This window comes from Nerophis lumbriciformis, linkage group LG02, assembly GCF_033978685.3.
Source record: "Nerophis lumbriciformis linkage group LG02, RoL_Nlum_v2.1, whole genome shotgun sequence".
NCBI lineage: Eukaryota > Metazoa > Chordata > Actinopteri > Syngnathiformes > Syngnathidae > Nerophis > Nerophis lumbriciformis.
In genome coordinates, this window is record NC_084549.2 from 66,400,317 (window position 1) to 66,417,136 (window position 16,820).

The 16,820-nt window shown below is 40.6% G+C and overlaps 1 protein-coding gene across 3 annotated transcripts in view; it reads right to left on the reverse strand.

Moving 5' to 3' along the window:
* itsn1 (intersectin 1 (SH3 domain protein)) overlaps positions 1 to 16,820 on the reverse strand; it is a 145,821-nt gene that overhangs the window by 41,662 nt on the left and 87,339 nt on the right. For all 3 annotated transcript variants that reach the window (XM_061966681.1, XM_061966672.1, XM_061966690.1), the window contains 6 exons: positions 9,929 to 10,173; positions 5,736 to 5,997; positions 5,502 to 5,647; positions 1,588 to 1,667; positions 1,346 to 1,518; positions 768 to 813 (listed from right to left, as the gene is read on the reverse strand). In XM_061966681.1, the coding sequence (XP_061822665.1) occupies positions 768 to 813; positions 1,346 to 1,518; positions 1,588 to 1,667; positions 5,502 to 5,647; positions 5,736 to 5,997; positions 9,929 to 10,173 (952 nt within the window). The remainder of the gene's footprint in view (positions 1 to 767; positions 814 to 1,345; positions 1,519 to 1,587; positions 1,668 to 5,501; positions 5,648 to 5,735; positions 5,998 to 9,928; positions 10,174 to 16,820) is intronic.

Below are 16,820 nucleotides of genomic sequence, written 5' to 3' on the forward strand. Positions count from 1 at the left end.
TAGATTTTGGGGCTGATTCAGATTATTTCTACTCAGGCATTTCAAGTTCAGTAACAAGGCTGAAGTTCTGTGTGTGCGTGTGTGTGTGTGTGTGTGTGTGTGTGTGTGTGTGTGTGTGTGTGTGTGTGTGTATACATGTGCGTGCGGCCCCCGCCTCCACCCACAGAGACAAAGACGACATTTAGGCTGCAGGCCTTCAAAATCTGATTTATTCGAATTAATTGTCTAGACTGCAAGTAAACTGTGATCTTTTACTTTTAGCCACATTACTAAAAATAACTCCACAAAAAAAGTGCGGATTTGGATGAAACTTTCCGGAAATGTCAGAAATGGGATGAGGAACAAGTCTTTAAATTTTGGGACTGATTCGGATCATTTTTACTGAGGCATTTCAAGTTTAGTAACAAGGCTGAAGTTCTGTGTGCGCGTGTGTATATATGTGCATGCGGCCCTGCCTCCACCCACAGAGACAAAGAATACATTTAGGCTGCAGGCCTTCAAAATCTGATTTATTGGAGATAGTTGTCTAGACTGCAAGTAAAATGTGATCTTTATCAGAATCCAGTATGAACGCGCACAGGCCCCGATGTGGCCTCGACGACACTTGCTTGCGCAGTTTGATTAAGTGCAAACAAAGGAAGTTGACTGGACTCCGTAAATGAGCAAGGAAGTTGCTACTACTACTACAAAATAAAATAAAAGTCGCCACACCTTAACACATTAGAGTGTGCAATGTTGAGCGCATGCATGTGCACGTGTGCCTTTACCTGGTTTCTTTCCTAGGCTGCCCGTCTTCCCTGCTGGTCCTAAAGACTGGAGACACAAACAAAGTCAAATAAAAGTCTTCAATGCATTCATGGGCATCTTTACTCTTTTTTTGTTCTCAACAAAAAGCAACTTAATAAACACAAGCGTCGTTTTTAATTGATTACTGTGCGGTCCAGCCTCTTCAATTAGGGGGTCATGAGTAGAGATGTCCGATAATGGCTTTTTTGCCGATATCCAATATTGTCCAACTCTTAATTGCCGACTCCGATATCAATCGATACCGATATATACAGTCGTGGAATTAAAACATTATTATGCCTAATTTTGTTGTGATGCCCCGCTGGATGCATTAAACAATGTAACAATGTTTTCCAAAATAAATCAACTCACGTTATGGAAAAAAATGCCAAAATGGCACTGCTATATTTATTATTGAAGTCACAAAGTGCTTTTTTTTTTTAACATGCCTCAAAACAGCAGCTTGGAATTTGGTACATGCACTCCCTGAGAGAGCATGAGGAGGTTGAGGTTGAGGTTGTCCCTGTGGACTTTCAATAGCCTCTGAGGATCATCTCACCTCTGACGACGAGTCTCGCGGTTTGACGTAGTTGGACGGGAAGACTCCGGTCTTGCCCGCGACCATGCCCGTCCACCAGTCTCCCTCCTTCCTGGTCACCATGACGACGTCCCCCTGCTGAAAACTCAGGTCGCCCTGCTCGCTGCTCTCGTACGTGTACATGGCGACATACTCTGTGCAGACACGCAGGAGGACCAGGTCACACAACTGAAATCATGCCGATGCTTCAATGTGGAGGTTACCTTCCCCAGACTCTGTGGGCTTGACCAGGGTGGGGGATGGGCGTTTTCCGTTGGGGGGGCTTTCTGGCAACGTGGTTTCACTGAGAAAACAAAAAGCACCATAATGTTATCTAAAGTCATTTGTTGAGTGTTTATCAGCTTTAACACAATAGTCACGTAGTGTCACTGTGAGGAGCCGTCGAGCCATCTTTTTTTTTCTTCTTTTTTTTTTGTAATCGCAGCGCTTTTTTTCTTTGCACTGCAGGCCGTGAAGCGGTAACTACCGTAATTTTCGGACTAAAGGGCCGCACCCACTAAATTCTTAGAGGAAAAAACTTTTTTCCCCCCACAAATTAGCCGCACCGGACTATAAGCTACAGATGTATAGGTTGTGAAATAAGTTATTTACACATAAATATCTTATGTTTATTTACATACCTTAATTGTCTGTAACACGGCAGTAAAACGGACGATCAAACAAAACAGAAGTCATCTTCATGGACCCGCTAGCTACACAAGCTAGCTCTCCAATCAGCTAAACAGACTCAATAACTCCATGGTGACGCTATGGACGATTACAAGACGGAACGGCACTTGTACTTCCGGCTCAAAAAAACAGGAGGAAACGCCTGTAGGCATTTACCTGGCTGTCCAAAAGGTGGCGCCATAACACACGTTTAATCAAAACTATTTGCTTTCTGGTCGTCAGCGAAGAAAATCGGTATAGCTCGGTTGGTAGAGCGGCCGTGCCAGCAACTTGAGGGTTCCAGGTTCGATTCCCGCTTCTGCCATCCTAGTCACTGCCGTTGTGTCCTTGGGCAAGGCACTTTACCCACCTGCTCCCAGTGCCACCCACACTGGTTTAAATGTCACTTAGATATTGGGTTTCACTATGTAAAGCGCTTTGAGTCACTAGAGAAAAGCGCTATATAAATATAATTCACTTCACTTCACGTAGCTTTCAGTACAGTGGAACCTCAATTTACGAACTTTTTGGTTCACAAACTTTTAGACCGAGCCAAATACGCCTTCGTGTACAAGCGCTTCAATCAGTCATTCATTTCGTTTCACGCAGGGCGCAGCATTGTTGCGGAGGCACTTTCTGCACAGGACATGCCTAGTCAGTGTTTCTTTTGCCATTCACCAAGGTATATCTATTTTGCTGACTCAATATAGCTGTACAAAACCAACAAACCAGCCTGGAAAGGAGGAGGGATTTGCTGTGGACTTATAAAGGACTATTGGCAATCACTACATTAATGGCACTCAGAAGTATGGGAGAATCATCGACGCAGGCTTCGTACCGCAGACAGTTTTCATTGTGATGAGACCGGAATTTTCTGGAAACAAAAATTGCCAAGGCAGATTTATTTCACAGCGGCAAGAAGGGCTACTCTTGTTAAGCAGCCTGTCTTTGAAGGCACACACGCGCCAAGGCAGAAAGGGAAGAAAATGCCAACACAAGCATTAAACACACTCAAACAATGTCAACAAAATAGTAAAATCACATTGAACACCTAACAATAAGCTCTTAAAATGAAAGTGCAGAAATAAGGAATACGTAAGGAATGCATAATAAAGTGTAAGAAAATAGTGTGAAAATGTAAACAGAGAAACCTGCAAAGAACTATTGTCTACAGGTTTAGTGCTAGGAAGTTACAGCAGTGTAACATTTGTTATTTTTATTTCAGTATGGAAATACATTTATGTTATGCAATAATTATTATTTAAATATTACTGGACCAAATTGCTATGGTTTTAAAGTAATACATTTGTTATATTTTGCACGTTTTTTTTGTCCTGCACTCTCGTTCCTACCTGTTGTTTCCGTATCCCCAAATAGGGAATGGACGAGGGTTGAAAAGAAAAGAGGTGAGTGAAAAAAATAAATAAAATGCCATTAAGTCCGGGTGACTTTTCCTCTTTCATCCACAACTTCTTAATTTTGACTTTCTCTTCTCACTCCATGCAAAGAATCAACGTTATAGCTGATACTGTTACCTGATTGGCTGTTGGTGTGTCACTCCCACTGATCAGTGATCACTTCCTGTTTTGCTAGGTTACCAGACCACTGGTGCCTTTGTTCATGCAACCAACCTTGCTTTGCAACTTCCGTTTTTTTACGACTAAAAAACATATATTTATCAAACGTTTTACCGAACACATTTTTGAAATTGATTTTGATTATGTACCTATCGCGATATATATTGACAGTGTTTTATCCACCCAGCCGTAGTTCAAAGTCTACAAAAATACACTAAAATACAGACTTTTATGAGGCATATTTTATATTGTTTCTTTATGTGTTTGTTTTTTAATAAATTGTGATTTCTATTTACTGTTTTAATTGGTTTTACCCTTTGAAATAGTTTTAAAGGGGAACATTATCACAATTTCAGAATGGTTAAAACCATTAAAAATCAGTTCCCAGTGGCTTATTATATTTTTCGAAGTTTTTTTCAAAATTTTACCCATCACGCAATATCCCTAAAAAAGCTTCAAAGTGCCTGATTTTAACCATCGTTATAAACACCCGTCCATTTTCCTGTGACGTCACACAGTGATGCCAACACAAACAAACATGGCGGAAAGAACAGCAAGCTATAGCGACATTAGCTCGGATTCAGACTCGGATTTCAGCGGCTTAAGCGATTCAACAGATTACGAATGTATTGAAACGGATAGTTGTAGTGTGGAGGCAGGTAGCGAAAACGAAATTGAAGAAGAAACTGAAGCTATTGAGCCATATCGGTTTGAACCGACGAAAACGACACGACAGCCAGCGACACGGGAAAAAGCGAGGACGAATTCGGCGATCGCCTTCTAACCAACGATTGGTATGTGTTTGTTTGGCATTAAAGGAAACTAACAACTATGAACTAGGTTTACAGCATATGAAATACATTTGGCAACAACATGCACTTTGAGAGTGCAGACAGCCCAATTTTCATCAATTAATATATTCTGTAGACATACCCTCATCCGCGCTCTTTTCCTGAAAGCTGATCTGTCCAGTTTTGGAGTTGATGTCAGCAGGCCAGGGAAGCTAGGGTCGATAAGGGGTTTAGCTCGCTTGTGTGCAGGAACAAACTGCCGCCATTGCTTGCCGTGCTACCGAGGTCCTTTGTCCCTGAATAGCTCACACACTCCGGCAGATTCAATGGGGGTCTGGCGGCAGATTTCTTTGACTTTATCGTTGGAAATGCATCTGCTTTGAGTGTCGCAGGATATCCACACATTCTTGCCATCTCTGTCGTAGCATAGCTTTCGTCGGTAAAGTGTGCGGAACAAACGTCCAATTTCTTGCCACTTTCGCATCTTTGGGCCACTGGTGCAACTTGAATCCGTCCCTGTTCGTGTTGTTACACCCTCCGAGGCATGATGTCTCCAAGGTACGGAAAACAGTCGAAAAAAACGGAAAATAACAGAGCTGATTTGACTCGGTGTCTGAGAAAATGGCGGATTGCTTCCCGATGTGACGCCACGTTGTGACGTCATCGCTCCGAGAGCGAATATTAGAAAGGCGTTTAATTCGCCAAAATTCACCCATTTAGAGTTCGGAAATGGGTTAAAAAAAAATATGGTCTTTTTTCTGCAACATCAAGGTATATATTGACGCTTACATAGGTCTGCTGATAATGTTCCCCTTTAATCATATTTATTTGTATATTGTTTTTATATTGGTTTTATATTTATTTATTTTTTTGTTTTTATTCAGTCATTGGTGGAGCATAATATTGTTTTTAATATGGTTTTTAACATGGCTGTGCAGCACTTTGGAAACATTCTACTATATAAATAAAGTGGATTGGATTAAAGAAATTTGCTTCATTATACAGACTTTTTGTTTTACGAACTATGTTCAAGAACCAATTGAGTTTGTAAATCGAGGTTCCAGTGTAGTCTCAAGTAAAAGGATGACCTTTGACCTGTACCTGTTGTTACTGCGCGCTGACACAGCGACCGGCGGCATCATGGTGGCGGAGATGAGCTTCACGTAGCTCTTGGGGAACCAGCCTCTCTGTCCAGTCTGCAGTTCCCCCAACCACCACATGTCCTGCTGCTCCAACACCGTTATGATCTGTGAGACAACAAAATGGCGTCTAGCCAAAGTCGCCCGACTCAACCCCGTCCGCGTGAGTGGCAGGCAAAAGTCGGATCGTTCTCACCTCGTTTTTGTTGAAGTTGAGGTGGTTGTCCTTCTTGGCCCTCCAGGGGTACAAGGCCTGAGCCTGCAGACCCTCCACCTTCTCCCCCTGTCCGAGCACGGGGGAGGGGGAGGAGCCTGTCGTCATGGTGGCCGGCGTGAAGGCGGAGCGCTGCCGCTGCTGTGCAGAGGGCACGCTCAGGGATGGATTTGGAGCGGCTGAGGAGGTTGGCCATGCGTCCCATCCCTCGCTGTCTGTCTGGCTGCTGGTATTTGAGGGCCAGCTATGACACACACATCAAACATCACAATGTCTCTTTAGATCAGGGGTTGCCCACACATTTTGCCTCTAAGGGCCAAAGCGAAAATGTGCAGCTTTTTTTTTTTTCAATGCAACAGCACTGCCAGTGAGGAATTTAGCCTCATACCGCCGTATATACAGTAAGTCATGTTCCTAATTCAGTTAACATGCAGCTTTTAAATCTTTCATGCACATTCGGCAGATTTTTGCCATTTCCAACCAACTCCTCCTCCATGTTTCATCCCATCGCTTTCAAACTTTACATTAGACATAAGGAGGATGCTAAATTTCCAAGCATTTAGGTTTTCTCTAAAGAACGTGGGCGAAGATGATCCCTTTCCATAGAGCGCCAAACACTCACATCTTTACTGTAAAGCGGGGGTCTCAAATTCAACTAGTTGGCCTGTAAAATACATTTTAAAAATCTATAGATTTGGCAGCTCAGTCACTGGAATTTTACCATGAAATGTACTGTTGTTTTCACACCAAATTACTGTAAATTGAAAAACTGTACCACTGCTGTTTTTACGTTAAAATTCCAGTTTTTTTGTAAAATCTATAGCCATTTTTTTTTACCAATATATTGAAAAACAGTACTACTGCTATGATTAGCGCAAAATTCTGGCAAGTGAGCTGCAACTTTTCACTAATGATGGACAAGCTACTTGGAGAATGTAGTAAGCTAAGCTACAAGTACCGTATTTTTCGGAGTATAAGTCGCACTGGAGTATAAGTCGCACCTGCCGAAAATGCATAATAAAGAAGGAAAAAACCATATATAAATAGGACTGGAGCCCGGCCAAACTATGAAAAAAAACTGCGACTTATAGTCCGAAAAATACAGTAACTTTTTAAAATTATAATAATTATATATCGATACATACATACACACTCCAGTGTGACATGCATTAAGCTACAGACTCGCATTTAACGGCTTTTCTATCTATGGGCCCACATGTATAATATCAATGTTCATGTAACTGAGAGTGTACAAATAGTACTATTAACTATCTGTCATTTAGCTGGGGACACCCTACAACAGGGGTAGGGAACCTATGGCTCTAGAGCCAGATGTGCCTCTTTTGATGACTGCATCTGGCTCTCAGATTAATCTTAGCTGACATTGCTTAGCACAATAAGTAATAAATAATAATTCCACTGGCAATCAGTGTTAAAAATAACGTTCAAAATATAAAACAGTCTCATGCATTTTAATCCATGCATCAGTTTTCTACCGCATCTGTTAGTATTTTATACATTATTAGTTAGCTTCAGAATGAAAATGTTATTAAAAAGAATAATAGACGTGTTATACTCTAATGTTGGTCTTACTTAAAAATGCACGCATTTAGTTGTATCCAGCGTTAAAAAATATTACATGGCTCTCACGGAAATACATTTTAAAATATTTGGCTTCCATGGCTCTCTCAGCCAAAAAGGTTCCCGACCCCTGCCCTACAACTACCACTAGGGGTCCCCGCACCCCACTGTATGTATTTATTTTTAGTTTGGCCCACCCCTATAATGTTATTCATTTACTCTACCTACATTAAAAAAACAGCCTTTATCTATATCTTGACAAAAAAAAAAAGACTTGTGTGTTGTTTGGGAACAGTTGCTAATGGTTATATGCAGTTAAACTTTTCATGAACTCAATTCACTTGAATGTGTGTTCCTAAATTTGTGTTGGACGTCTTCGATTGAAGAGAGCAGTTATGATTTTGGTTTACAGAGTAAAACAACAAAAAACTAAGGTTTTGGGCATTGTTTTCTGTAAATGCATACATTTGTCTAAATATAGCGAAGGACACGCATTATTGTGAGTTTCCTTTTCTTCATCATTAAAGGAAAAATCTAATCTGCGGGAGAGAATTCCTCTGCCATTTTCAAGTATGTTTATTTATTTTTGAGTGGTCAGCTTGAAGCGTCCCTCTGTCTCCGACTCCCTCGTCGTCATGTGACATAAGTGCGTATCTGTTATGATTTTGCTTCCTGGTTTCGATGACCCGCCTTATGTTGCCTCTGATTGGCCAGTCCATCATGTTCTTAGCCAATTGTGACTCATCATGCGAACACCAACCAATCATGAATTTTCTCCGCATGTATGGATGGATGTTCTCATTCATCCAGGTCATCAGAAAGTAGCTTAGCTACACTGCAAAAACTGAAATCTAAGTAAGATTAAATATCTCAAATAAGGGTGATATTTGCTTATTTTCTGTCTGATAAGATAATTGTTCTCACTAAGCAGATTTTATGTTAGAGTGTTTTACTTGTTTTAAGGGTTTTGGTCCTAAATGATCTCAGTAAGATATTACAGCTTGTTGCTGAGATTTTATGACCTATATTGAGTAAAACATGCTCATACTTGCCAACCTTGAGACCTCCGATTTCGCGAGGTGGGGGTGGGGGTGGGGGGCGTGGTCAGGGGTGGGACGGGGGCGTGGTTAAGAGGGGAGGAGTATATTGACAGCTAGAATTCACCAAGTATTTCATACATATACATATATATATATATATATATATATCTACATCCTGAAAATATGCAAACAAAACTGTGTTTAGATCATTGATACTTCAAACTTGCATAAATAAATCTTAAGGAATATAACATAACTTGGCTTCTGAGAGCTTCAAAATGTAATGAATAAAATGCTAAAGTTGTTGATAAACAAGCAATTATTTTAATAATTAAATATGGTCATTTTAAATGAATTATATGGTCATTTTAAATGAATTATTATGATAATTAAAATTAATTATTTCAAATATGTTTATTTTAATGTATAATTCTATGGCTGGATGTAATAAGGAGTCAGAAAAAATACAAATAAAAACACAATTAATTTTGATGTTTTTAGCAAAATATAGTAAAAAAGTATTTAAGTTTTTTTTTGTAATTAATAAATATATTTATTTTTAGGTGAGATAAACATAATAATACAATTTATCTCTAGTCTGGATGATTTAGTTCTTGTCACCCTGTTGTCCTCCCGTCGTTAAAAAAAAGGCTGTCCTCACTGGAGGCCACGCCCCCTCCAGCTCCGGCTGAAAATCGGGAGATTTTCGGGAGAATATTTGTCCCGGGAGGTTTTCGGGAGAGGCGCTGGATTTCGGGAGTCTCCCGGAAAATTCGGGAGGGTTGGCAAGTATGCATGCTTGAAATTAGAATATCAACTGATGCAAAACTGTGTCATTAACACTCTCAAGTATAAAACTACTTTTTTAACTTAGTAATTTCTTTAAAAAAATCATGATGATGCCGAGCGCATATCATTATGTCAAGATAATGGCACTAGCACTTACTTAATTTAAGAATATTTTTCAACATATTGAGCAAAAAGGTCTCTTCTTTTTCTACCAAGAAAAGTGAAATTTTAACGTATTTTTGGGTTCATTAGCTAATTTTACTTGTTTTGGAAAGTCTTGACAAGCCAAATTTTCTTGTTCTATTGGCAGATAATTTTGCATAGTTCAAATAAAATACCCCTAATTTTTATATATTTTTTTCTTGTTTTTGAACACTGACTTTTTGCAGTGTACCACTCAGCTACTGGGAAATGGAGCTAAGCTACGTAGCTTCGCTACAAGTAGCTTGTTACTGCCCATCACTGATTTTTACCGTAAATTCTACGTTCCCCGTCTTTACAGTGCAGTCCTGTAAATGGAAAACAATAGTAGCACTGATGATTTTAAGGTCAATTTCTGGCGACTGAGCTGCCAGCTTTTAACAGACTTTTACAGTGGAGATCTGCGGACTTGCCATCACGATGGTGCAGCTTGAAAGAGGTCAGTATGAATATGTATTAGCCACCCTTTGGCGGGCCAAATTAAATGGCACAATAGGCCAAATTTGCGCATCCCTGCTTTAAATCACCAAATATCAATGATGCAGTGAAGCCAGAAAGACTGACGTGGTGCTGAAGTCGGCCCAGTTACTGTTAGCGGACGACGTGGAGGATGAGGCCGGTCCGGGCGCGGGGGGCGGCGTGCTGATGGGCTGCTGGATGGAGGTGGGAGTCGCTGAGGCGGATGCACGCAGGCTGATAGGCGCTTCGCTGTCTGGTATTCGCTCGGCGTAATTCGCTGGGAACCACCCCGTCCGCCCTCGGAGCTCTCCTCCCAGCCAACCGGGCTCACCCGTCTGTGACTCGTCCACCTATCGGGGCAGGGGAGACCGTTAAGCAGTCACATGACAGGCACTTTAACGTCAACGCACAAGGTTGCTGCACTAGTGTTGGCCAGTACTGCTGAACCCCTGCATGGTGGATTAATGTCACACTTTGAAATGTGTTATATGCAGACAATTAATGTGAAGGTAACAATGAGTCACTTCAGTCAAGTGATGGAGCTTAACCTGCTCTGATCTCTGATTAATCACACTTTTGAAGTTTGTGCAATCACAATTAATCATAGTAAATGAATAGTTTGCATAATTTCAATTGAAAAGACCCCAAAGTTTTGTCACTCACAAGGTAATCTTATTAATGAGACTCATAACTTACTTAACTTGGGCTGTCAACATTAATGAGTTATCACATGTGATTAATATGATTTTTTTTTTACCGTGGTTTCATAAATGAATGAAGATGAATCACAGTGTTTGTTTTGACCGAAGTAATCAAATCAAATCAATCAAATCAACTTTATTTATAAAGCACATTTAAAATTTACCACAGGGGGTAGCCAAAGTGCTGTACAATGGGCAGGTTAAAAGATAATACGAGTACCGAGCAAACACAACACAACACGAACAGAACACGATAAAAAATAAATAAATAAAATAGAATAAATATCCATCCATCTTCTTCCGCTTATCCGAGGTCGGGTCGCGGGGGCAGCAGCCTAAGCAGGGAAGCCCAGACTTCCCTCTCCCCAGCCACTTCGTCCAGCTCTTCCCGGGGGATCCCAAGGCGTTCCCAGGCCAGCCGGGAGACATAGTCTTCCCAACGTGTCCTGGGTCTTCCCCGTGGCCTCCTACCGGTCGGACATGCCCTAAACACCTCCCGAGGGAGGCGATCGGGTGGCATCCTGACCAGATGCCCGAACCACCTCATCTGGCTCCTCTCGATGTGGAGGAGCAGCGGCTTTACTTTGAGCTCCCTGCGGATGACAGAGCTTCTCACCCTATCTCTAAGGGAGAGCCCCGCCACCCGGCGGAGGAAACTCATTTCGGCCGCTTGTACCCGTGATCTCGTCCTTTCGGTCATAACCCAAAGCTCATGACCATAGGTGAGGATGGGAACGTAGATCGACCGGTAAATTGAGAGCTTTGCCTTCCGGCTCAGCTCCCTCTTCACCACAACGGATCGATACAGCGTCCGCATTACTGAGGACGCCGCACCGATCCGCCTGTCGAGCTCACGATCCACTCTCCCATCACTCGTGAACAAGACTCCGAGATACTTGAACTCCTCCACTTGGGGCAGGGTCTCCTCCCCAACCCGGAGATGGCACTCCACCCTTTTCCGGGCGAGAACCATAGACTCGGACTTGGAGGTGCTGATTCTCATCCCAGTCGCTTCACACTCGGCTGCGAACCGATCCAGCGAGAGCTGAAGATCCTGGCCAGATGAAGCCATCAGGACCACATCATCTGCAAAAAGCAGAGACCTAATCCTGCAGCCACCAAACCGGATCCCCTCAACGCCTTGACTGCGCCTAGAAATTCTGTTCATAAAAGTTATGAACAGAATCGGTGACAAAGGGCAGCCTTGGCGGAGTCCAACCCTCACTGGAAACGTGTCCGACTCAATGCCGGCAATGCGGACCAAGCTCTGACACTGATCATACAGGGAGCGGACCGCCAAAATCAGACAGTCCGCTACCCCATACTCTCTGAGCACTCCCCACAGGACTTCCCGAGGGACACGGTCGAATGCCTTCTCCAAGTCCACAAAGCACATGTAGACTGGTTGGGCAAAATAGAATAAATAAAAACATAAAAACAGGTTCACAGCAGGTGTATTATGGGGCGCCATTGCAGGATGGATATCACTCAGTGTTAAAAGCCATGGAATAAAAGTATGTTTTTAAGAGAGATTTAAAAACAGGAAGAGAGGAGGCGTGTCTAACACTCAGAGGTAGGTCGTTCCAGAGCTTGGGAGCAGCAATGGCGAAAGCTCTGTCACCTCTAAGCTTCAGCCTTGTGTCAGGGACCGTCAACAGCAGCTGATCGGCTGATCTTAAGGATCGGGTGGGGCAGTAAGGCTGAAGGAGGTCTGAGAGATAGGTTGGCGCGAGGTTGTTTAGACATTTAAAAACAAATAAAAGGAGTTTAAAATTGATTCGATAACGCACAGGGAGCCAGTGAAGGGACGCTAAAATAGGGGTGATGTGCTCACGTCTGCGGGTCTGTGTTAGCAGACGAGCAGCAGAGTTCTGAACGAGCTGCAGGCGGGCGAGGGAGGCCTGGCTAATGCCTACATACAGTAGTAAGGTGGCGCACATCGCACACGCCAGTGGGATGACAGTTTGAGCGATGTGCTCTGCGTCCTTCAAAACAAACTCAGACGGAACGTTAGATAAAACTGAGGTCGGTAGCAATGTTCCCTCTAATTTTTCATGTGTGTGAGCAAACGCAAAAACTCCCTGAGCATTCAGTGGAGCCCATGTGAGCAACATCAGACGTGCACACTGTGGCTACACCCGCAGCACACTTGTCCCAAACCTGACTAAATAACAAGTTAATTCTCCATCCATCCATTCATTTTCTACCGCTTGTCCCTTTCGGGGTCGCTGGAGCCTATCTCAGCTGCATTCGGGCGGAAGGTGGGGTACACCCTGGAAAAGTCCCCACCTCATCGCAGGGCCAACACAGATAGACAGACAACATTCTCATTATTATAATCAAATGACAGCAGTCATTTCCATGAGGTTATTTTCTAATATAAGTGTTTAGGCCCACTTACAATGACAATAACAAAAAATATTGTTTTTCATGAACTGTGTACTTGTATTGTTTGTCTGGGTGGAGGTCCTGCTTTGGAAATAACATGTACCCCTTTCAGACATTGCATTTAGTTCCCATTAAAACATTCACATGTTGCACAATGAGATGTAAGCAGGGGATCATGTATACACTCCTGCAACTTCCTGTTTGTAAAAAATATATTTTTATTAGTATTTATTTAATATACTAACAGCATTTCATGATTACCGTAATATTTATAAATTAAGATTCCTAATAAATGACACTAGAATAAGCACACATTTGATTGGTAAATAATAGTGTAACGACCTGGAATTACACTTTAAGTGTGGTGTTGGAGTTGTCCGACTTTTTGTGTGGGTGTAAACGCATCACTGGCTAAGTGCCATATGTGCAAGTGTTGGCGCAAGTGAGAAAGAGCGAGCGGCTGCTGTTGATATAGCAAAGTTGCTTTTGGTCTGGTTTGTACTGCAGAAAATGACCAGTTTTGCTAGATATAATTTTTTTTACTAATGTTTTGGTGATGTGTTTATGGCCGACAATAAAGAGTTTTGCTCAGTAAAGTGATCAATGGAATTCATGTCCTCAAAGCGTCTCGACAGAAGTTACAATATTTGAACAATGATGACGAAAACTGTTTTCTCTGTCGTGTCCGTGTCGTGTCGAAAATTGTTTTGCGCTTATTTTTTTATTTGATTTTGTGCGTGGCATAGATTTGCCGTGCGCAGAGGACACTTGAGCAGTGCGCAATTGCACAGGCGCGCACCTTAGAGGGAACATTGGTCGTTAGTCAGTATTGCAGCGACAAACTTTCTTATAATCGGCGCACTTCAAGTTCAAAACAGCATCTCAAAGCGAAACATGAACTTGAGGATGGCGCCGCCAGCATGAACGCTACAAGGACAGCAAACAGAGTAGGGCTGCAGGATTTTGACAAAAAAAACCTAATTGATATTTTTCTCTCCAAAATTGTGATTTGTTTTGCAATTTTTATATTGTGTGCATAAAAGTGCACAACACTGCGAAAATAAGGAGTGAAGGAAAACATGTTACTTTTAAATATACATATTGACTATAAATACAGTACAGGCCAAAGGTTTGGACACACCTTCTCCTCATTCAATGCGTTTTTTTAATTTCCATGACTATTTACATTGTAGATTGTCACTGAAGGCATCAAAACTAAGAATGAACACATGTGGAGTTATGTACTTAACAAAAAAAGGTGAAATAACTGAAAACACGTTTTGTATTCTAGTTTCTTCAAAATAGCCACCCTTTGCTTTGATTACTGTTTTGCACACTTATGGCATTCTCTCAATGAGCTAATTCCTTCAAGACTGTTGGAAAACCATTTCAGGTGACTAACTCTTGACGCTCGTACGGCGTGAGAGTCTGTTGAAATAAATTCCTGGCAGTCGTATTATTTCTTAAGACAGAGCTCGCAAGATCCTTGTGTGCCGCAAATGTCAATCAAGTGACGAAAGTGACGTCATAGTGAAGATAGATGGTCGCTAATTTTTAGGTCTATCTTTTAATGCCTGGCTGTATGCCATCCTGGCTACAAAATTGCATTTGTAAACAAACATTGGGGTATTTGAAGCAAATGTTACTTATGCAAACAAATAATAACCTGTGATTAATTGTGATTAATCCAAGTTCAAGAGTGTGATTAATCAGATTTTTTTTTTAAAAGCTCTACTATTTACTTATGAGAACCTTATTTATTTATGTTTTTAATTTATTTATTTACTACTTTATATATATATATATTTTTTTTTTGTACTTACTTATTTGTTACATATGGAGTACAAACAAATGCTCAACAATTATGTTTGCTTGAATGCAGTAGAAAAACTCACAATATCACCAAATATAGAATTCAATTTTCTGGTCAAAATATCGAAAACAAACTTAATTCAAGTCATAATCCCCTAATAAATGTTCAGTGAGATGTAAGAACTTGTTTTTATGCAATAGATCTTCTAAGGAGAAAAAATACTACTTTAGAGCAACACAAGTTTGTTATAAAACACAAAACGTCATAATACTAGGAAGTATAGCCAATAAAAAGTTTTAATTGATCATTTCAAGATCACTTTTACGTTATCAAAGCTTAAATATAATGACTTATTTCAAGGCAATTTTGACTTTTTTGAATTTTGATTTTTTTTCCAGTGGCTGATTTTTTTTGCTTATTACAAGCAAAAGTAAGCTGCAGTCATTTTTTTAAACCCTTTTTAAGTGTGGACGTCATTTATTTTCTCCAAACCTGTACGTTTGTCTACATAAGACACCTTTAAAAATAATTTTTTTTGAAGTTTTATTTATGGACAAGCTGGCGTTTTTTTGCGGTTTTCCCAATCCGATGACGACATGTCTGATATCGGCAAAGAAATCGAATTATATCGCCTTGTATCGCACTATAATGTGCGATACAACATACTTGCCAACCCTCCCGAATTTTCCGGGAGACTCCCGAAATTCAGCGCCTCTCCCGAAAACCTCCCGGGACAAATATTCTCCCGAAAATCTCCCGATTTTCAGCCGGAGCTGGAAGCCACGCCCCCTCCAGCTCCATGCGGACCTGAGTGAGGACAGCCTTTTTTCATGATGGGAGGACAACAGGGTGACAAGAACTAAATCATCCAGACTAGAGATAAATTGTATTATTATGTTTATCTTACCTAAAAATAAATATATATTTATTAATTTACAAAAAAAACAACTAAATACATGTTTACTATATTTAGCTAAAAACATCAAAATTAATTGTATTTTTATTTGTATTTTTTCCTGACTCCTTATTACATCCAGCCATAGAATTATACATTAAAATAAACATATTTGAAATAATTGATTTTAAATTATCATAATAATTCATTTAAAATGACCATATTTAATTATTAAAATAATTGCTTGTTTATCAACAACTTTAGCATTTTATTCATTACATTTTGAAACTTTCAGAAGCCAAATTATGTTATATTCCTTAATATTTATTTATGCAAGTTTGAAGTATCAATTATCTAAACACAGTTTTGTTTGCATATTTTCAGGTTGTAGATAAATATAAATATATATATATATATATATATATATATATATATATATATATATATATATATATATATATACTGTATATGCATGAAATACTTGACTTGGTGAATTCTCGCTGTCAATATACTTCTCCCCTCTTAACCACGCCCCCAACCACGCCCCGCCCCACCCCCTCCCGAAATCGGAGGTCTCAAGGTTGGCAAGTATGCGATACAAGCTTGTGCAAAGCTGGACAGCCAGTTAAATGTCCTCCAACAAGCACATAATTACTTATTTTACTAAAAGTAAACATTGTAGGCTATAGGCTACTAGGAGCATGCAGCTACACAACAGCTAAGCACACACTTTCACACAAGCTAGACATACGTAATAATCATTGAACAATAAAACAGCACATTTGTCAATATAAACAAGTATCAAATAATTATAGTTGCATAAGACTTACACACACAGAGTCTACGAGGCAGAGGTGTGTTAGAAAGTATCCAGTAACAAACAAGTCCGCATCATTCATTACTCCGCCATGAGCTTAACTTCATGAATTTGTGGCCAAAATAATAATTACCACTCCACTTCAGCTTAAAGACAATTAATAATAAACAGGTTAGTGTTTTTCATAGCTACCATTGTTCTCAGTTTGACTCATTTCACTATCAAACCTTTTCTAACGTTCCACACCACTAATTAATATCGTTATAGGCCAATACTCGGAACAGCCCTGGGGTTTCTTATTTACCGTTTTGCACAGCACATCAAAATTAGTCAAGGACAACACCAGGCCAGGTTAAGGACATTTAAATGGCGTATGAGTGAAG